Here is a 22,982-nt window from a genome sequence, read left to right as displayed (position 1 = left end):
AGGGGTGGAGAGGAGGGGAGGGGAGGGGAGGGGAGGGGTGGAGAGGGGAGGGGAGGGGAGGGGAGGGGAGGGGAGGGGAGGGGAGGGGAGGGGTGGAGAGGAGAGGAGGGGAGGGGAGGGGAGGGTAGGGGAGGGGTGGAGAGGAGAGGAGGGTAGGGGAGGGGAGGGGAGGAGAGGGGAGGGGAGGGGTGGAGAGGAGGGGAGGGGAGGGGAGGGGAGGGGTGGAGAGGGGTGGAGAGGAGAGGAGGGGAGGGGAGGGGAGGGGTGGAGAGGAGAGGAGAGGAGGAGGGTAGGGGAGGGGAGGGGAGGGGAGGGGAGGAGAGGAGAGGAGGGGAGGGGAGGGGAGGGGAGGGGAGGGGAGGGGAGGGGAGGGGAGGGGTGGAGAGGGGAGGGGAGGGGAGGGGAGGGGTGGAGAGGAGAGGAGGGGAGGGGAGGGGAGGGGAGGGGAGGGGAGGGGTGGAGAGGGGTGGAGAGGAGAGGAGGGGAGGGGAGGGGAGGGGTGGAGAGGGAGAGGAGGGGAGGGGAGGGGAGGGGAGGGGAGGGGAGGGGTGGAGAGGGGAGCGGAGGGGAGGGGAGGGGAGGGGAGGGGAGGGGAGGGGAGGGGTGGAGAGGAGGGGAGGGGAGGGGAGGGGAGGGGAGGGGAGGGGAGGGGTGGAGAGGAGAGGAGGGTAGGGGAGGGTGGAGAGGAGAGGAGGGGAGGGGAGGGGAGGGGAGGGGAGGGGAGGGGAGGGGAGGGGAGGGGTGGAGAGGAGAGGAGGGGAGGGGAGGGGAGGGGAGGGGAAGGGAGGGGAAAGGAGGGGTGGGAGGGGAGGGGAGGGGAGGGGAGGGGAGGGGAGGGGAGGGGTGGAGAGGAGAGGAGGGGAGGGGAGGGGAGGGGAGGGGAGGGGTGGAGAGGGGTGGAGAGGAGAGGAGGGGAGGGGAGGGGAGGGGAGGGGAGGGGAGGGGAGGGGAGGGGAGGGGAGGGGAGGGGTGGAGAGGGGAGGGGAGGGGAGGGGTGGAGAGGAGAGGAGGGGAGGGGAGGGGTGGAGAGGGGAGGGGAGGGGTGGAGAGGGGAGGGGAGGGGAGGGGAGGGGAGGGGTGGGGTGGGGTGGAGAGGAGAGGAGGGGAGGGGAGGGGAGGGGAGGGGAGGGGAGGGGTGGAGAGGGGTGGAGAGGAGAGGAGGGGAGGGGAGGGGAGGGGTGGAGAGGAGAGGAGGGGAGGGGAGGGGAGGGGAGGGGAGGGGAGGGGAGGGGAGGGGTGGGAGGAGAGGAGGGGAGGGGAGGGGAGGGGTGGAGAGGGGAGGGGAGGGGAGGGGAGGGGAGGGGAGGGGTGGAGAGGAGAGGAGGGGAGGGGAGGGTAGGGGAGGGGTGGAGAGGAGAGGAGGGTAGGGGAGGGGAGGGGAGGAGAGGGGAGGGGAGGGGTGGAGAGGAGAGGAGGGGAGGGGAGGGGAGGGGAGGGGAGGGGAGGGGTGGAGAGGGGTGGAGAGGAGAGGAGGGGAGGGGAGGGGAGGGGAGGGGTGGAGAGGAGAGGAGGGTAGGGGAGGGAGGGGAGGAGAGGAGAGGAGGGGAGGGGAGGGGAGGGGAGGGGAGGGGAGGGGAGGGGAGGGGAGGGGTGGAGGGGGAGGGGAGGGGTTGGAGAGGAGAGGAGGGGAGGGGAGGGGAGGGGAGGGGAGGGGAGGGGAGGGGAGGGGTGGAGAGGAGAGGAGGGGAGGGGAGGGTAGGGGAGGGGTGGAGAGGAGAGGAGGGGAGACTCACATGAGACTTACTGCTGTTGCGGACATTCCCCTTCTCTTCTCCTCTCCTCTCCTGTTCCTTTCTGGGCTTTGACTCAGATGTTACCTACCTGAGAAGTCTGTCTCTCTGCTCCCTCTGGGTGTGTGTCTGTTGGTTCACCAGCTCTTCTGTCTTTCTGCTCTGAGCTCTGGAAGATACAAACCACGCTTCAATTTTTTATTTTTTTTATTTCACCTTTATTTAACCAGGTAAGCCAGTTGAGAACAAGTTCTCATTTACAACTGCGACCTGGCCAAGATAAAGCAAAGCAGTGCGATAAAAACAACAACACAGAGTTACATATGGGGTAAAAAAAAAATAAAGGCATAAAATACAACAGAAAATATATATACAGTGTGTGCAAATGTAGCAAGTTATGGAGGTAAGGCAATAAATAGGCTATAGTGCAAAATAATTATAATTAGTATTAACACTGGAATGCTAGATGTGCAAGAGATTATGTGCAAATAGAGATACTGGGGTGCAAAAGAGCAAAATAAATAACAATATAGGGATGAGGTAGTTCGGTGGGCTAATTTCAGATGGGCTGTGTACATGTGCAGTGATCGGTAAGGTGCTCAGACAACTGATGCTTAAAGTTAGTGAGGGAGATAAGAGTCTCCAGCTTCAGAGATTTTTGCCATTCGTTCCAGTCATTGGCAGCAGAGAACTGGAAGGAATGGCGGCCAAAGGAGGTGTTGGCTTTGGGAATGACCAGTGAGATATACCTGCTGGAGCGCAGACTACGGGTGGGTGCTGCTATGGTGACCAATGAGCTAAGATAAGGCGGGGATTTGCCTAGCAGTGATTTATAGATGGCCTGGAGCCAGTGGGTTTGATGACGAACATGTAGTGAGGACCAGCCAACAAGAGCGTACAGGTCACAGTGGTGGGTAGTGTATGGGGCTTTGGAGACAAAACGGATGGCACTGTGATAGACTACATCCAATTTGCTGAGTAGAGTGTTGGAGGCTATTTAGTAAATGACATCGCCGAAGTCAAGGATCGGTAGGATAGTCAGTTTTACGAGGGCATGTTTGGCAGCATGAGTGAAGGAGGCTTTGTTGCGAAATAGGAAGCCGATTCTAGATTTAACTTTGGATTGGAGATTCTTAATGTGAGTCTGGAAGGAGAGTTTACAGTCTAACCAGACACCTAGGTATTTGTAGTTGTCCACATACTCTAGGTCAGACCCGTCGAGAGTGGTGATTCTAGTCGGGTAGGCGGGTGCCAGCAGCGTTCGATTGAAGAGCATGCATTTAGTTTTACTAGTGTTTAAGAGCAGTTGGAGGCTACTGAAGGAGTGTTGTATGGCATTGAAGCTCGTTTGGAGGTTTGTTAACACAGTGTCCAATGAAGGGCCAGATGTATACAAAATGGTGTCGTCTGCGTAGAGGTGGATCTGAGAGTCACCAGCAGCAAGAGCAACATCATTGATATACACGGAGAAAAGAGTCAGCCCAAGAATTGAACCCTGTGGCACCCCCATAGAGACTGCCATAGGTCCAGACAACAGGCCCTCAGATTTCACACATTGAACTCTATCTGAGAAGTAGTTGGTGAACCAGGCGAGGCAGTCATTTGAGAAACCAAGGCTATTTAGTCTGCCAATAAGAATGCGGTGGTTGACAGAGTCGAAAGCCTTGGCCAGGTCGATGAAGACGGCTGCACAGTACTGTCTATTATCGATCGCGGTTATAATATCGTTTAGGACCTTGAGCGTGGCTGAAGTGCACCCATGACCAGCTCGGAAACAGGATTGCATAGCGGAGAAGGTACGGTGGGATTCGAAATGGTTGGTGATCTGTTTGTTAACTTGGCTTTCAAATACTTTCGAAAGGCAGGGCAGGATGGATATAGGTCTGTAACAGTTTGGATCTAGAGTGTCACCCCCTTTGAAGAGGGGGATGACCGCGGCAGCTTTCCAATCTCTGGGGATCTCAGACGTTACGAAAGAGAGGTTGAACAGGCTAGTAATAGGGGTTGCGACAATTTCTGTGGCTAGTTTTTTAAAGAAAGGGTCCAGATTGTCTAGCCCAGCTGATTTGTAGGGGTCCAGATTTTGCAGCTCTTTCAGAACATCAGCTGTCTGAATTTGTGTGAAGGAGAAGCGGGGGGGGGGGGGGGGCATGGGCAAGTTGCAGCGGAGGGTGCAGAGTTGGTGGCCTGGGTAGTGTTAGCCAGGTGGAAAGCATGGCCAGCCGTAGCAAAATGCTTATATCCATCCAGGATACCTGGGCCAGGTCAATTAGGAAGGCCTGCTCGCTAAAGTGTTTTAGGGAGCGTTTGACAGTGATGAGGGGTGGTCGTTTGACCGCGGACCCGTTACGGACGCAGGCAATAAGGCAGTGATCGCTGAGATCCTGGTTGAAGACAGCGGAGGTGTATTTAGAGGGTAAGTTAGTCAGGATGATATCTATGAGGGTACCCATGTTTACGGATTTAGGGTTGTACCTGGTAGGTTCGTTGATAATTTGTGTGAGATTGAGGGAATCTAGTTTGGATTGTAGGATGGCCGGGGTGTTAAGCATATCCCAATTTAGGTCACCAAGCAGTAAGAACTCTGAGGATAAATGGGGGGCAATCAATTCACATATGGTATCCAGGGCACAGCTGGGGGCTGAGGGGGGTCTGTAGTCAATCAGATCTTCTCTCAGTGTGTGTGTGCATGCATGTGGTGTGTGTGGACGTGTTTAACTATTATTGTGGGGACCAGAAGTCCCCACAAGAATAGTAAACAAACAAACATTTGACCAACTGGGGACATTTTGTTAGTCCCCACGAGGTCAAATGCTATTTCTAGGGGGTTTAGGGTTAAGGTTAGAATTAGTGTTAGAATTACGTTAAGTGTTAGAGTTAGTTTTAGGGTTAGGGTTAAGGTTAGGTTTTTGGGTTAAGGTTGGGGTTAAGGTTAAGGTTAAGGTTAGGGTAATGGTAAGAGTACGGGTTAGGGCTAGGTTTAGGTTTAGGGAAAATAGGATTTTGATTGGGACTAAATTGTGTGTCCCCACAAGTTTAGCTGTACAAGACTGTGTGTGTGATCGTGTGTGTGTATATATACCACTCCCTACGCAACTCTAACCATGAAGCACACACGAGAGCATATGAACTATAACACAACCCCCCCTCCACCTCTCTCTAACACACACACACACACACACACACACACACACACAGACATGCCCTCGAAGACACACACAGACCACTTCTCAGTTCCTATGCTTCCTGGCTGATGTTTTGGTCACTTTTGAATGCTGGCGGTGCTTTCACTTTAGTGAGACGGAGACGGAGTCTACAACCCACACAAGTGGCTCAGGTAGTGCAGCTCATCCAGGATGGCACATCAATGCGAGCTGTGGCAAGAAGGTTTGCTGTGTCTGTCAGCGTAGTGTCCAGAGCATGGAGGCGCTACCAGGAGACAGGCCAGTACATCAGGAGATGTGGAGGAGGCCGTAGGAGGGCAACAACCCAGCAGCAGGACTGCTACCTCCGTCTTTGTGCAAGGAGGAGCAGGAGGAGCACTGCCAGAGCCCTGTAAAATGACCTCCAGCAGGCCACAAATGTGCATGTGTCTGCTCAAACGGTCAGAAACAGACTCCATGAGGGTGGTATGAGGGCCCGACGTCCACAGGTGGGGGTTGTGCTTACAGCCCAACACCGTGCAGGACGTTTGGCATTTGCCAGAGAACACCAAGATTGGCAAATTCGCCACTGGCGCCCTGTGCTCTTCACAGATGAAAGCAGGTTCACACTGAGCACGTGACAGACGTGACAGAGTCTGGAGACGCTGTGGAGAACGTTCTGCTGCCTGCAACCTCCTCCAGCATGACCGGTTTGGCGGTGGGTCAGTCATGGTGTGGGGTGGCATTTTTTTGGGGGGCCGCACAGCCCTCCATGTGCTCGCCAGAGGTAGCCTGACTGCCATTAGGTACCGAGATGAGATCCTCAGACCCCTTGTGAGACCATATGCTGGTGCGGTTGGCCCTGGGTTCCTCCTAATGCAAGACAATGCTAGACCTCATGTGGCTGGAGTGTGTCAGCAGTTCCTGCAAGAGGAAGGCATTGATGCTATGGACTGGCCCGCCTGTTCCCCAGACCTGAATCCAATTGAGCACATCTGGGACATCATGTCTCGCTCCATCCATCAACGCCACGTTGCACCACAGACTGTCCAGGAGTTGGCGGATGCTTTAGTCCAGGTCTGGGAGGAGATCCCTCAGGAGACCATCCGCCACCTCATCAGGAGCATGCCCAGGCGTTGTAGGGAGGTCATACAGGCACGTGGAGGCCACACACACTACTGAGCCTCATTTTGACTTGTTTTAAGGACATTACATTAAAGTTGGATCAGCCTGTAGTGTGGTTTTCCACTTTAATTTTGAGGGTGACTCCAAATCCAGACCTCCATGGGTTGATAAATTTGATTTCCATTGATCATTTTTGTGTGATTTTGTTGTCAGCACATTCAACTATGTTCAGCTGGTAGAGCACGGCGCTTGTAACGCCAAGGTAGTGGGTTCGATCCCCGGGACCACTCATACACAAAAATGTATGCACGCATGACTGTAAGTGGCTTTGGATAAAAGCGTCTGCTAAAAGGCATATTATATTATATTATTAAAGAAAAAAGTATTTAATAAGATTATTTCATTCATTCAGATCTAGGATGTGTTATTTTAGTGTTCCCTTTATTTTTTTGAGCAGTGTATATAGTCCCGACACAAATGTAGGGTTGCTACCCAAGCCGGCTGGTCGTTCATTCTATCGGTTAGGTTGCCGGAGACGTGACCCAGTCATGAAGTCATTTTATTCTATATCTATGGAAGTGACCCAGTCATTCTTTCTAAACGTTCTGCTGCAACCTGGACTCAGGGGTAGATGTAACATTGTAGACATAAATCCGGGACACTCCAAATAGTATGAATTGTTACGTTTCATATGGTATGTATTAATTTGTGGATGTCCATCATCCATTTCGTATGATATGTTACGAATTACATTTTGTACAATATGTTTTACGAATTGCAATTCGTACAATATGTAACAAATTGCAATTCGTACAATATGTTACGAATTAGCAAAATGTATACGTTACTAATTCCAATTTGTTGTGGCTAACATTAGCTAGGGGGCTAGGTTGCTATTGCTAACGTTATCTAGATGGCTAACGTTAGCTAAGCTAGGAGTTAGGGTTAAGGTTAGGAGTTAGGTTAAAGTGTTAAGGTTAGGGTTAGCTAACATGCTAAGTAGGTACAAAGTAGCAAGTAGTTGCAAAGTTGCTAATAAGCTAAAGTTGTCCGTGATGAGATTCGAACACGCAACCTTCGGTTTGCTAGATGGTTGTAGTATACACCAACCCATCCACCCTAACCGACGTCCCTACTTTAGTTTTTGCCTTAAAGGTAAATGGAAACACTTTAGGAAGTAAAGCTAAGCAAAGAGATGTATTCCATCCACTAATACTAAACATGTGCATTTAACATAGAAACAGCTCTATTTTTAGGATTTTGATATTGAACAAGGTTTATTAGAGGTACGGGTAGCGCCATCTTGAATTGCCATAGTAATGGCCTCCACTGGACGTGAAAAGTTTCTCACAACTTTGATAGCTTTGTCATTAAGATCATGGCAACAATATTAAGGTAAGAAACTGTATACAATTCGCTTTAAAGTTTGTCATTATAATTTTTCAATTTTAGAGTTTTTTTCAGATTTGATGAGTCTGTGAAATGAACTTTTGATAACAAGCCGAGTAACGCGTTAAGCATAAATCAGAGTCCACAGACGCTGAGACGCGATAGTCCGGCGTCCCATTGTGACATAGGTACGCAACTCTGATACCGCCATCCGCAGGGGACGCACAGCCCGAACGCGCACCATCCCACAATTCTCAACCAACCTCCCAGTACGCATCCTCTATTCATTTGAATGTGGTGACAGTTGGAGAAATTGCTTGAGATGTGCTGAGAATTCTGAAAGTATGAATGCCAACTGTCCAATGTTCTAGAACACTGCTGTGCGCATGCGTACACGTTTGATACTCTGATAGACCCTTTAGAGAGTCAGCCAAAACGGGGCAAGGTAACTAGCTAGCTAGCTAGTTGATTTAGCTCTTCTCTTGTATTTGTTATGTTAATGTTGTCTTTGAGAACTGTACAATATAAAATGCCCATATTGACAATTTGAAGTGCATTTGTCATTGGTATTAGTGTTACAGGTTTTGGTTTTTCCATTTATGTTTTGAGGTTGGACTTTTAGCACGTTAGCACGTAGGAAGCACCCATTGGTGTCACCTTGCTAGTCAGTATGTGTTACACCTGTGCTGGCTTGTCCATCTCGTTAGTCGGAAGGTGTTTCGATATTTAAGAGTGGCTGGCCGAGTGCTCCAGTTGTCTTGAGAGATGTGGAGGGTCAACACCTTTAGTTGGCGCTCCCTATTTGATTTCTAGAAAAACATTCCTTTGTCTGGTCTTCCCTGTTTTCATTTTTCGAAACTTTTTGGTTTGCTTCCTGTCTTTAAGTTTGGTGTGGGTTTTTCTTTCCTTTGCCTATTCTTGGGTAAATTTAGTGGGCGCTCATGGTGTGTGTCTTTTAGGTCCCAGTTGTTGTTGCTAGTCAACTTTCAGTGGACACCCCCATGAGTGTCTTTCAGAACCCCTCCTAAAACCCCACCTGTTTCGTTTTGGTTGTTGCCAGGTACTCTTTGTTAGTTCCCCCTTCTGTTTGAGCGACATTTTTGGTTTTCTTGCTGGGGAACGTAACATTAGCTAAGAGCTAAAATAAACTGGCTAGTGTCTGACTCGATTTGTAGCTAGCTAGCTACAGTAGCTAGCTAGCCAGCCAGAAGAGAGGGCTCCTGCAGGATTGCTATTTTACCAGTAAAATGTATGATACCCAAATAATTATTTGCTAGCAAGATAACTAGCTAGATATCTCATTAGGTGTCTGTTTGTCTGTGATATGATGCCTAAAAATAGTAGCCATGCTGGCTGTTGATTGCAAGAATGAATGTAGCGTAAGCCTGAACTCTAACCCTTATGATGATGCTAACTAGCTAGCTAACAGCTATGGCTTTTGAAATGCTAATCAGCTTGGTAACTAAATTTACATTTTAGTCATTTAGCAGACGCTCTTATCCAGAGCGACTTACAGGAGCAATTAGGGTTAAGTGCCTTGCTCAAGGGCACATCGACAGATTTTTCACCTAGTCGGCTCGGGGATTAGAACCAGCGACCTTTCGGTTACTGGCACAATGCTCTTAACCACTAAGCTACCTGCCGCCTCATCCTGGTCTAGCTGGTAACTGTCAATGATGTATTATTGTGATGTACTATTAGGCCTATACAAGTGTATATACTGTGTATTAGGTCTACAGTATGTTATTAAAATACTACCTTTCTCTGTCTGTAGGACCTTCGTGAGGAGGATGACACTGTGGACATGTCACCTGTGCACCAGGCAGCCAATAGAAGCTGTCCCCACAGTGTCAAGGATAGACTGGGGCTAGAGAGACTGGACAACATGCTGCTGAGGCAGCAGACAGGGCCGAGGGACAATCACACCCTCACCCTCACAGCCAAGGTGAGCCTAGAAATTGTTGGCTTTGTGACAGGAAAGATAGAAAGGGGGATATGATGTGGTTTGCTTGTGTAGCACCAGAATGCAAGGGCAAGCAATTATGCATCGTAGGGGACCGAAATTGTTTTAGGTTGTGGTAATCCAGTGAGTGTGATTTATTGCAGACACTAGTAAAGGGACTCCTAGTCTTCACCCAGTAGCTCAGATTGTCACTGGTCATTTTGCCTCTCTTGCATGTGTTTAATTTGTTCCCATTCTGACTCTTCCTGTATTAGGCTACAGGCCTAGTGGAATGTAGAGCAGAAGAAATTGAAGTTGTAAAAGCCAATTATTGTTATTATGTGCCTTATTCTTATCATATTTTATAATTCCAATTTACGGTGTAGCTTGCACTTTGTTTTCAGGCTTGATTGAGATGCTGTATTCCCCTCAAAGTTATTTCAATAAAGTTGTTGATTTATTAATATTATATTACTTGTGTATGTCTTTCCTTATCATATGTAAGACTAAATGGCATTTGTAATATGTTTTGGTGCAGATCTGTGTTTAATATACAATCTATATAAGAAAGTGTCTGATAACAGAACATTCAATAGAATTTTTGAAAAATTCCACGTTCCCTAAAACTGCTGTTAACTCATTCACAGTAAAAGGTATTACATTTTGATTTTAGGATTTTTAATCCTTACAAAATAACAAAGATTAAAATATGCTTTAAGTTATTCTCTATGTTCATTACGAAGTTGTATAAATGGAATTTGTTTGGGGAAAGCGTACATTTTTGTATGTAAATGTCAATATATAAAATACACATTTTCACAGGTGTTTTTTCTCGACTGATTACCATTTGATTGATGTGGTGCTATTGTACGTCATATCATTTGAAAGGGCTGTTTCTCAGCTTTCAAATATGTATAATGTTTTCATATATGGTTTAAAACCAGCAATTCTTTCTCATTAATGCACGCAGAGTTTATGGTCTTTCAGACAGTTTTGCGATTCAGACATGTTTGGGAAATCCTGCCAGTGATGCAACAATGGCAATATGTTGATTTACAGTTACAGTTAGCTGGTGTTCTAAAGCCTAGTGTTTCCATTCCCCTTTAAGTAACCTTCTGTCTTATGTAACCATACCAAACGTAACATATCATACTAATTTGAGTGTCCCGGATTTACATTTTCTATGTTATGTCTAGTCTATGAGACTGGGCTGGGTTGTCATGCTGGCTGGCAATATTCTTATCCCCTTGCTTGCTAGCTAGCCAACTTGGGCTAACACAGTCACGTCAAACAGTGCAGCCAGAATAACAACAGTAGCTGCCTTTGCATTTGTTTAAGCTGTTTTCTACTGGCATTTAATGTAAACATTCTGTAACAACCAGTGTTCCTCCATATCTGGATAATTTGGGGAAACAAAGCAAAGTTATAGCCTTTCTGGTATTTTGCTGGTTCTGTTTCTGAACTTGATACCTACCAACTGAGCTACAGGAGGCCATCTAACACAATCACTTAACTGAAGTTGGAAAGATGGCAAACTAGCTGCATTTCCTTTCTTTTGACCTGTTTTTCTATTGACATTTCTTTTTATGTATCCATAAATATTATGCCGATTTCGACTGGCTGAGAAAAGCTGCCTGCCTGTCTGTCTAGTCTGGACTCCTGACACGTTCATTACTATGGGACAGCTGGAGATATTGAAACAGTGATGAAAATGTCGGAGAGACTGTTGAAAACCAAATGCTAGTCTAAAAGAAAGGGAAGATAATGTCTAGATGTTTATACATTTCCTGGTTGGGCTGATGATGAGACAGTGGATTGCGCCGTGAGATGGAACAGTAAATAGGCATTTCAACATCATAGCCTTAGACGGTGGTAACTTGTGGAATAGACACTGGCTGGAACGCGGTTTTAACTAATCAGCATCCAGGATTAAACCCACCTGTTTTATAAATCCAGACACACACCCTCAACCCACCTGCCCTAACCCCCCTAACCCTGCCGGCTTCTCATCCTAATCATTTTACATTTACATTTTAGTCATTTAGCAGACGCTCTTATCCAGAGTGACTTACAGTTAGTGAGTGCATACATTTTTCATACTCTCACTGGCGGCACGATCAGTTATTGTGTGTGTGTTCCCTCACCCCTCTCAGTGGCATACTGCAGTTTCGCAGGACACCCGCAATGCCTGAGCAATCCCCCCCAGAGGAAAATGTGCAGTTTTATAGCTAATCTCATGCTATTCTTCACATTTTGCAATAAGGCTGAGAGAAAATGTAGCTGTTTTAAAGCTAATTTCCTGTAATTCTACACATATTGCCATGGGGCAGAGGAAAATGTGCACTTTTATAGCTAATTTCCTGCTTTTCTACACATTTTACCATGAGGCTGAGAGAAAATGTTGCAGTTTTACAGCTAATTTCCTGTAATACAATTTTTTTTTTTGCCATGGCTTATGACGTGTTCATATCCTATCTGGGGAGGCGGGATGACCATAGAGATCCTATTCAATTATGTCTATGTCTAAAACCCTCAAAGCTCCAGAATGTGGTGAAAATGGCAGCCATATTGGTCAGGGAGAAATCCAAACCAGTCTAATTGGAATGAATGGCAGTAGAGGCATAATCCTGATTTTACTTAGGCAGGAAAATAAAACAAAGGCATGTGCTATATCAGAAACTGTGCAATATAATTATTGTCAACCTAAAATATTGTCATATAACTACAGTTTATATGGGTTTTACACAGTCTCTCAAATATATGTAAACAGACCATAAATGTCTAAATTGGTGTTTTCTTGGAAAGCTGAGAGTGCTATTATATGATACAATATCAGTATTTGTTGCATTTACAACCTGTCTAAGTCCTATAATTAACTAATTTCAGCCAGTGTATGGCTGTGGATTGACTGCATTGTTTTAATGGAATTTTGGCATATTGGCAGTTAATTTGAAAAATATATGGAATCATTCCTCTAAAACTAGCTGGTTAGCTAACTAACAAACATTCATCAAATGCATTATTTTTCACAATATCTTATCACAGCACTGGCAAACCATGGATGACCAACTACCTGATCAAAATGGCTGACCTTTATCCCATCATAAGAAGGTTCATGTCCAGTATTCTAATTCCTAATTCTATGGGGGCGATCTCTAGGATGGCCCCCTCACCCTAACCACCACAGTACAGTCCAATATCCCTTTCCTCACCTTAACCACCACAATACAGTCCAATATCCCTTTCCTCACCCTAACCACCACAGTACAGACCAATATCCCTTTCCTCACCCTAACCACCACAGTACAGTCCAATTTCCCTTTCCTCACCTTAACCACCAGAGTACAGAGTACGGGGCGGCAGGTAGCTTAGTGGTTAAGAGCGTAGTGCCAGTAACCGAAAGGTCGCTGGTTCTAATCCCCGAGCCGACTAGGTGAAAAATCTGTCGATGTGCCCTTGAGCAAGGCACTTAACCCTAATTGCTCCTGTAAGTCGCTCTGGATAAGAGCGTCTGCTAAATGACTAAAATGTAAAAATGTAATACAGTCCAATCTCCCTTTCCTCACCTTAACCACCACAGTACAGTCCAATCTCCCTTTCCTCACCTTAACCACCACAGTACAGTTTGACTCATCTGTTTTATTTTCTCTTTCCCAAGGTCAGAGTTGGCATGCATGGGAGCTGGCTCCCAACTGGGATTGTTTGCTGACTCCCCCCCCCTACGTCCACCCACCTCCCCCTACCCTCGGCACGCTGGGGCATATCGCTCCCATGTCTCCCAACAAGAGCTCAGATTAGAACTGCTGTCCTCATTAACACCACACATAATACATGAGAGAGAGTGCTTGTGTGTGTGTGTTTAATGGAGTAGAGTGGTACGGATGTCTCCCTCTCCGCCCATCAACATCACACACCACACATGATAAATGAGACAAGCATGCATGTTTCCAATGTGTCAAGTAATTATCTTTTTGATTTTTCACGATTTGGTTGGGTCTAATTGTGTTGCTGTCCTGGGGCTCTGTGGGGTCTGTTTGTGTTTGTGAACAGAGCCCCAGGACCAGCTTGCTTAGGGAACTCTTCTCCAGGTTCATCTCTCCATAGGTGATGGCTTTGTTATGTAAGGTTTGGTAATCACTTCCTTTTAGGTGGTTGTAGAATTTAACGGCTCTTTTCTGGATTTTTATCAGTAGCGGGTATAGGCCTAATTCTGCTCTGCATGCATTATTTGGTGTTTTACATTGTACACTGAGGATATTTTTGCAGAATACTGCATGCAGAGTCTCAATTTGGTGTTTTTCCCATTTTGTGAGTTCTTGGTTGGTGAGCGGACCCCAGACCTCACAACCATAAAGGGCAATGGGTTCTATAACTGATTAAAGTATTGTTAGCCAGATCCTAATTGGTATGTCGAATTTTATGTTCCTGTTGATGGCATAGAAGGCCCTTCTTGCCATGTCTCTCAGATCGTTCACAGCTTTGTGGAAGTTACCTGTGGCGATGATGTTTAGGCCGAGGTATGTATCGTTTAGATGGAATTTGTATTCGTGGTCCTGGCAACTGGACCTTTTTTGGAACACCATTATTTTTTTCTTACTGAGATTTACTGTCAGGGCCCAGGTCTGACAGAATCTGTGCAGAAGATCTAGGTGCTGCTGTAGGCCCTTCTTGGTTGGGGACAGAAGCACCAGATCATCAGCAAAAGTAGACATTTAACTTCAGATTCTAGTAGGGTGAGGCCGGGTGCTGCAGACTGTTCTAGTGCCCTCGCCAATTCGTTGATATATATGTTGAAGAGGGTGGGGCTTAAGCTGCATCCCTGTCTCACCCCACGGCCCTGTGGAAAGAAATGTGTGTTTTTTGCCAATTTTAACCGCACACTTGTTGTTTGTGTACATGGATTTTATAATGTCTTATGTTTTCCCCCAAACACCACTTTCCATCAATTTGTATAGCAGACCCTCATGCCAAATTGAGTCAAAAGCTTTTTTTGAAATCAACAAAGCATGAGAAGACTTTGCTTTTGTTTTGCTTTGTTTTTTTGTCAATTAGGGTGTGCAGGGTGAATACCTGGTCTGTCGTATGGTAATTTGGTAAAAAGCCAATTTGACATTTGCTCAATACATTGTTTTCACTGCGGATATGTACGAGTCGGCTGTTAATACAGATGATTTTCCCAAGGTTGCTGTTGACGCATATCCCACTGTAATTATTTTGGTCAAATTTGTCTCCACTTTTGTGGATTGGGGTGATCAGTCCTTGGTTCCAAATATTGGGGAAGATGCCAGAGCTAAGGATGACGTTAAAGAGTTTAAGTATAGCCAATTGGAATTTGTGGTCTGTATATTTTATCATTTCATTGAGGATACCATCAACACCACAGGCCTTTTTGGGTTGGAGGGTTTGTGTTTTGTCCTGTAGTTCATTCAATGTAATTGGAGAATTCAGTGTTTTCTGGTAGTCTTTAATAGTTGATTCTAAGATTAGGATTTGATCATGTATATGTTTTTGCTGTTTGTTCTTTGTTATAGGGCCAAAAAGATTGGAGAAGTGGTTTATGCATAGATCTCCATTTTGGATAGATAACTCTTTGTGTTGTTGTTTGTGTAGTGTTTTCCAATTTTCCCAGAAGTGGTTAGAGTCTATGGATTCTTCAATTACATTGAGCTGATTTTTGACGTGCTGTTCCTTCTTTTTCCGTAGTGTATTTCTGTATTGTTTTAGTGATTCACCATAGTGAAGGCTCAGATCTTCTGGGTCTCTATGTTTTTGGTTGGATAGGTTTCTCAATTTCTTTCTTAGGTTTTCGCATTCTTCATCAAACCATTTGTCATTGTTGTTAATTTTCTTTGGTTTTCTGTTTGAAATGTTTAGATTTGATAGGGAAGCTGAGAGGTCAAATATACTGTTTAGATTTTCTACTGCCAAGTTTACACCTTCACTATTACAGTGAAACGTTTTGTCCAGGAAGTTGTCTAAAAGGGATTGAATAAGTAGTTGCCTAATTGTTTTTTGGTAGGTTTCGACACTACTTTCCTTCCATCTATAGCATTTCTTAATATTATTCAGTTCCTTTGGCTTTGATGCCTCATGATTGAGTATTGCTCTGTTCAAGTAGACTGTGATTTTGCTGTGATCTGATAGGGGTGTCATTGGGCTGACTGTGAACGCTCTGAGAGACTCTGGGTTGAGGTCAGTGATAAAGTAGTCTACAGTACTACTGCCAAGAGATGAGCTATAGGTGTACCTACCATAGGAGTCTCCTCGAAGCCTACCATTGACTATGTACATACCCAGCGTGCGACAGAGCTGCAGGAGTTGTGACCCGTTTTTGTTGGTTATGTTGTCGTAGTTGTGCCTAGGGGGGCATATGGAGGATGGAATGCTGTCACCTCCAGGTATGTGTTTGTCCCCCTGTGTGCTGAGGGTGTCAGGTTCTTGTCCAGTTCTGGCATTTAGGTCGCCACAGACTAGTACATGTCCCTGGGCCTGGAAGTGATTGATTTCCCCCTCCAGGATGGAGAAGCTGTCTTCATTAAAGTATTAGGGATTTTAGTGGGGGGATATAGGTAGCACACAGGAGGACATTTTTCTCTGTTGATATAATTTCCTTTTGAATTTCTAGCCAAATGTAACAGTTTCCTGTTTTGATTAATTGAATAGAGTGATTTAGGTCTGCTTTATACCAAATTAGCATACCCCCTGAGTCCCTTCCCTGATTCACACCTGGTATTTTGGTGGATGGGACTACCAGCTCTCTGTAACCAAGAGGGCAACCAATGGGCCTATCTCCTCTATACCATGTTTGTTGTAGGATGACAATTTCTGTATTTCTGATTTCCAGTCCAGGTTCCTGCTCTTTAGGTGAAAGGCAGATGACCTCAGGCCTTGGATATTCCAGGATGAGATAGGGAAGACTTTGTGCTCCATAAAGTGTCCAATGTTGTTAGTCGTGTGGTTTGGCCTCAGACCAACAAGTGTGAGCAGAGCCTGCTGAGCATCTGGTACATGCCATTGGCTCTCTGTGTCTGATTGTTGTGTGTTATTGTAAGCAGAGATAGGGCTGTGGCCGGTGTGACATGCTGCTATCAAACAGCAGGTTAGCCTAACCTTGTGACTACCTCTCCACTCCACTCACATGGCAGATATCACTAGCAGGGAAGAATGGGATATGGAATAGAGGAAAGGGAGGAGGGAGATGGTTTGAGAGAAAGGGATGAGAAAAAAGGAGTGGGGTTAATACGACGGATTCAGCAAATGGATACAGAGGGCGGCAGGTAGCTTAGTGGGTAAGAGCGTTGTGCCAGTAACCGAAAGGTCGCTGGTTCTAATCCCCGAGCCGACTAGGTGAAAAATCTGTCGATGTGCCCTTAAGCAAGGCACTTAACCCTAATTGCTCCTGTAAGTCGCTCTGGATAAGAGCGTCTGCTAAAATGACTAAAATGTAAAATGTAAAAATATTATGACAAAGAGGGACGAAATGAGAGGAGAGAAAGGGAAGAGGAGGAGAGGAGGAGTATATTTGTGACAGCTGTCAGGTCATGGAGACCTGAGAGAGGGTCAGGCCAGGAGCAAGGTATTGTGGGAAAGATGTTTTCTGAAAAGCCCCAAGATAATATGGCCCTTTCTCTATTTCTGTCTCTCCAAACATCATTTTATCTCTCCAAACATTATTCTGTCTCTCTCAAACGTTCTTATGTCTCTCCAAACGTTCTTCTGTCGCTCCAAACATTCTGCTATCTCTCCAAACGTTCTTCTGTCTCTCTCAAACATGCAAAAATGAAGATCACATTCATCCTTTGCTCTCTTCCTCTCATCCAAATTCCCTCGTCCTCTTATCTCTCTATCTCCCTGCCACCCTTCTCTCTTTCATCTCGCTCTCCTATAATCCCCTCTTTCATCCTGGCCTGTCCCTGTGTTGAGGCAGAGGCAGTTTGGACTGGAGGAAGCAGTGTGTTGAGGCAGTCTGGACTGGAGGAAGCAGTGTGTTAAGGCAGAGGCAGTCTGGACTGGAGGAAGCATGTGTTGAGGCAGTCTGGACTGGAGGAAGCATGTGTTGAGGCAGTCTGGACTGGAGGAAGCAGTGTGTTGAGGCAGTCTGGACTGGAGGAAGCAGTGTGTTGAGGCAGTCTGGACTGGAGGAAGCAGTGTGTTGAGGCAGTCTGGACTGGAGGAAGCAGTGTGTTGAGGCAGAGGCAGTCTGAACTGGAGGAAGCAGTGTGTTGAGGCAGTCTGGACTGGAGGAAGCAGTGTACTGAGTCCGTCTGGACTGAAGGAAGCAGTGTGTTGAGGCAGTCTGGACTGGAGGAAGCAGTGTGTTGAGGCAGAGGCAGTCTTGACTGGAGGATGCAGTGTGTTGAGGCAGTCTGGACTGGAGGAAGCAGTGTGTTGAGACAGTCTGGACTGGAGGAAGCAGTGTGTTGAGGCAGTCTGGACTGGAGGAAGCAGTGTGTTGAGGCAGAGGCAGTCTGGACTGAAGGAAGCAGTGTGTTGAGGCAGTCTGGACTGGAGGAAGCAGTGTGTTGAGACAGAGGCAGTCTTGACTGGAGGATGCAGTGTGTTGAGACAGTCTGGACTGGAGGAAGCATTGTGTTGAGGCAGTCTGGACTGGAGGAAGCAGTGTGTTAAGGCAGAGGCAGTCTTGACTGGAGGATGCAGTGTGTTAAGGCAGAGGCAGTCTTGACTGGAGGATGCAGTGTGTTGAGACAGTCTGGACTGGAGGAAGCAGTGTGTTGAGACAGTCTGGACTGGAGGAAGCAGTGTGTTGAGACAGTCTGGACTGGAGGAAGCAGTGTGTTGAGGCAAAGGCAGTCTGGACAGGAGGAAGCAGTGTGTTGAGCAAAGGCAGTCTGGACTGGAGGAAGCAGTGTGTTGAGGCAGTCTGGCCTGGAGGAAGCAGTGTGTTGAGGCAGTCTGGACTGGAGGAAGCAGTGTGTTGAGGCAGAGGCAGTCTGGACTGGAGGATGCAGTGTGTTGAGACAGTCTTGACTGGAGGAAGCAGTGTGTTGAGACAGTCTGGACTGGAGGAAGCAGTGTGTTGAGACAGTCTGGACTGGAGGAAGCAGTGTGTTGAGGCAAATGCAGTCTGGACAGGAGGAAGCAGTGTGTTGAGCAAAGGCAGTCTGGACTGGAGGAAGCAGTGTGTTGAGGCAGTCTGGCCTGGAGGAAGCAGTGTGTTGAGGCAGTCTGGACTGGAGGAAGCAGTGTGTTGAGGCAGTCTGGACTGGAGGAAGCAGTGTGTTGAGGCAGAGGCAGTCTGGACTGGAGGAAGCAGTGTGTTGAGGCAGTCTGGACTGGAGGAAGCAGTGTGTTGAGGCAGTCTGGACTGGAGGAAGCAGTGTGTTGAGGCAGTCTGGACTGGAGGAAGCAGTGTGTTGAGGCAGTCTGGACTGGAGGAAGCAGTGTGTTGAGGCAGAATCAGTCTGGACTGGAGGAAGCAGTGTGTTGAGGCAGTCTGGACTGGAGGAAGCAGTGTGTTAAGGCAGAGGCAGTCTGGACTGGAGGAAGCAGTGTGTTGAGGCAGTCTGGACTGGAGGAAGCAGTGTGTTGAGGCAAAGGCAGTATGGACTGGAGGAAGCAGTGTGTTGAGGCAGTCTGGACTGGAGGAAGCAGTGTGTTGAGGCAGTCTGGACTGGAGGAAGCAGTGTGTTGAGGCAGTCTGGACTGGAGGAAGCAGTGTGTTGAGGCAGTCTGGACTGAGGAGGCAGTGTGTTGAGGCAGAGGCAGTCTGGACTGGAGGAAGCAGTGTGTTGAGGCAGAGGCAGAGATCTAGACCTGCTGCTGGTGATCAAGGACAGATGGAATCTACACTCCTCTCCTCAGATCAATACCTTTACACTGCTGTCTAGATCCAGTTGATCAAACTGTTTTTGTAAGATTTGATTTGATCTGTGTTGTTCCTCTTACTCAGATGGTCTGTCTATGGGAAATTTAAATGGATCCTCTCACTCAGATGTTCGTTCTGGTGCCTTGAAATGGAGAGGGGACATGCAGAGAAAAGAGGGAGCAGTCTTTTCTCACCTCACACATTCTCTGGCTTTCTCTCTCTCGCTATCATTATCTCTTGCCTTCTTTACCACCAGTTACTCTTCTCTCTCTCTCTCTCTCTCTCTCTCTCTCTCTCTCTCTCTCTCTCTCTCTCTCTCTCTCTCTCTCTCTCTCTCTCTCTCTCTCACACTCTCTCTCTCTCACACTCTCTCTCTCTCTCTCTCTCTCTCTCTCTCTCCTATGTATGATGATGGGGGATTCTGTTTGAAGTTCAGTAATGGGGAACAAATGGAGCAGGAATCAAAGGCTGGTGGAAGCCTTTTCTCTCCCTGTCTGCAAGAGCTTCAGACAAACTGTTTGTGTTGTGTGTGTCGGTGTCAATGTGTGTGTGTGCACTTGTCTGAGTGCATGTGAGTGTTTGTGAATCTGTGCGTGTGTGTGTATGTGTGTTTGCAGTTTACACACTGCGTTGCTTAAGGAAACAAACAAATTGTTCTGAGTCACTCTCTGGCAGGCATAATGATCAGATTTCACGGCTCAGCTCATCTAGATTCCAAGCATGTCTCTAAAACTCGCCCCAAACTGTTCCTGACATGTGTGTGTTTCCACAGCAACAGGCGGGTTCCACAGCAACACAAAAGGTGTGGAGCAATGACTTCTGATGTCGAGGTCAGAGGTTGTGCAGTTGTCATGGTAACACATCTCCCACACAAACACTGATAATTTACTTGATCTTTCAGAATCTAAGGATTGGCAGAGAGGAGTTGTCACGTACTGTAGTTAATCACAAAGCTATCAGACAGGCGCACACAGACACACACACACACACACACACACACACACACACACACACACACACACACACACACACACACACGATAAGAACTTGTAAGTAAGCATTTCACTGTACTGTTTACACCTGTTGTATCCTGTACACGCAACACAACAAACAACACAACAAATACACTTTGATTTGATATAACAGGTGTTAAGTTTTACGTTTTTATAGTCACTTGCACTAGTACAGTGAAATGCCCTTCTTGCTTGCTCTTTTCCAACAATCTGGTAACCAATGTCAGTAGTACTATAAAAAATAGACAAAAAGTCAAGTAGAACAAAAACACATGAGAAATAGAATTAAGAAGAAAATTAGAAAGTAAGTAAGCTATATCAGTAGCTATATGCAGGGTCAGTTCCAGGGTCAGTAGCTATATACAGTGTCAGTTCCAGGGTCAGTTCCAGGATCAGTAGCTATATACAGGGTCAGTTCCAGGGTCAGTAGATATATACAGGGACAGTTCCAGGGTCAGTAACTATATGCAGGGTCAGTTCCAGGGTCAGTAGCTATATACAGGGACAGTTCCAGGGTCAGTAGCTATATACAGTGTCAGTTCCAGGGTCAGTTCCAGGGTCAGTAGCTATATACAGGGTCAGTTCCAGGGTCAGTAGCTATATACAGTGTCAGTTCCAGGGTCAGTTCCAGGGTCAGTAGCTATATACAGGGTCAGTTCCAGGGTCAGTAGCTATATACAGGGTCAGTTCCAGGGTCAGCAGCTACATACAAATCAAATCAAATTTTATTGGCCACATGCGCCGAATACAACAGGTGCAGACATTACAGTGAAATGCTTACTTACAGCCCTTAACCAACAATGCATGTATTATTTAATAAAAAAGTAATATACAAAATAAATTAAAAAGTGTTGAGGAAAAAAAGAGCAGAAGTAAAATAAAATAACAGTAGGGAGGCTATATACAGGGGGGTACCGGTTCAGAGTCAATGTGCGGGGGCACCGGCTAGTTGAGGTAATATGTACATGTGGGTAGAGTTAAAGTGACTATGCATAAATAATTAACAGAGTAGCAGCAGCGTAAAAAGATGGGGTGGGGGTGCAAATAGTCTGGGTAGCCATGATTAGCTGTTCAGGAGTCTTATGGCTTGGGGATAGAAGCTGTTGAGAAGCCTTTTGGGCCTAGACTTGGCGCTTCGGTACCGCGTGCCATGCGGTAGCAGAGAGAACAGTCTATGACTAGGGTGGCTGGAGTCTTTGACAATTTTGAGGGCCTTCCTCTGACACCGCCTGGTATAGAGGTCCTGGATGGCAGGAAGCTTGGCCCCATACGCACTATCCTCTGTAGTGCCTTGCGGTCGGAGGCCGAGCAGTTGCCATACCAAGCGGTGATGCAACCAGTCAGGATGCTCTCGATGGTGCAGCTGTATAACTTTTTGAGGATCTGAGGACCCATGCCAAATCTTTTCAGTCTCCTGAGGGGGAATAGGCTTTGTCGTGCCCTCTTCACGACTGTCTTGGTGTGTTTGGACCATGATAGTTCGTTGGTGATGTGGACACCAAGGAACTTGAAGCTCTCAACCTGTTCCACTACAGCCCTGTCGATGAGAATGGGGCGTGCTCAGTCCTCTTTTTTTGTCCTGTAGTCCACAATCATCTCCTTTGACTTGGTCACGTTGAGGGAGAGGTTGTTATCCTGCCACCACACGGCCAGGTCTCTGACCTCCTCCCTATAGGCTGTCTCATCGTTGTCGGTGATCAGGCCTACCAGTGTTGTGTCGTCGGCAAACTTAATGATGGTGTTGGAGTCGTGCCTGGCCATGCAGTCATGGGTGAACAGGGAGTACAGGAGGGGACTGAGCACGCACCCTTGAGGGGCCCCCGTGTTGAGGATCAGTGTGGCAGATGTGTTGTTACCTACCCTTACCACCTGGGGGCGGCCCGTCAGGAAGTCCAGGATCCAGTTGCAGATGGAGGTGTTTAGTCCCAGGATCCTTAGCTTAGTGATGAGCTTTGAGGGCACTATGGTGTTGAACGCTGAGCTGTAGTCAATGAATAGCATTCTCACATAGGTGTTCCTCTTGTCCAGGTGGGAAAGGGCAGTGTGGAGTGCAATAGAGATTGCATCATCTGTGGATCTGTTGGGGCGGTATGCAAATTGCAATGGGGTCTAGGGTTTCTGGGATAATGGTGTTGATGTGAGCCATGACCAGCCTTTCAAAGCACTTCATGACTACAGACGTCAGTGTTACGGGTCGGTAGTCATTTATGCAGGTTATCTTAGTGTCCTTGGGTACGGGGACTATGGTTGTCTGCTTGAAACATGTTGGTATTACGGACTCAGTCAGGGATATGTTGAAAATGTCGGTGAAGATACTTGCCAGTTGGTCAGCACATGCTCGGGTCAGTTCCAGGATCAGTAGCTATATACAGGGTCAGTTCCAGGGTCAGTAGCTATATACAGGGTCAGTTCCAGGGTCAGTAGCTATATACAGGGTCAGTTTCAGGATCAGTAGCTACATACAGGGTCAGTTCCAGGGTCAGTAGCTATATACAGGGTCAGTTCCAGGGTCAGTAGCTATATACAGGGTCAGTTTCAGGATCAGTAGCTACATACAGGGTCAGTTCCAGGGTCAGTAGCTATATACAGGGTCAGTTCCAGGGTCAGTAGCTATATACAGGGTCAGTTCCAGGGTCAGTAGCTACATACAGGGTCAGTTCCAGGGTCAGTAGCTATATACAGGGACAGTTCCAGGGTCAGTAGCTACATACAGGGTCAGTTCCAGGGTAAGTAGCTATATACAGGGACAGTTTCAGGATCAGTAGCTATATACAGGGTCAGTTCCAGGGTCAGTAGCTATATACAGGGTCAGTT

The 22,982-nt window shown here is 47.1% G+C and overlaps 1 protein-coding gene across 1 annotated transcript in view; it reads left to right on the top strand.

Moving 5' to 3' along the window:
- The window catches only part of LOC311102026 (ventricular zone-expressed PH domain-containing protein-like), a gene marked incomplete at its 5' end in the record, with an annotated part of 116,908 nt that overhangs the window by 6,033 nt on the left and 87,893 nt on the right, over positions 1-22,982 (top strand). The window contains one exon of the mRNA XM_084143244.1: positions 9,162-9,332. Within this exon, the coding sequence (XP_083999370.1) occupies positions 9,162-9,332 (171 nt within the window). The remainder of the gene's footprint in view (positions 1-9,161; positions 9,333-22,982) is intronic.

This window comes from Coregonus lavaretus (assembly GCF_964263955.1).
Source record: "Coregonus lavaretus genome assembly, chromosome: 26".
NCBI lineage: Eukaryota > Metazoa > Chordata > Actinopteri > Salmoniformes > Salmonidae > Coregonus > Coregonus lavaretus.
This window is presented reverse-complemented; position numbering and strand designations above follow the sequence as displayed.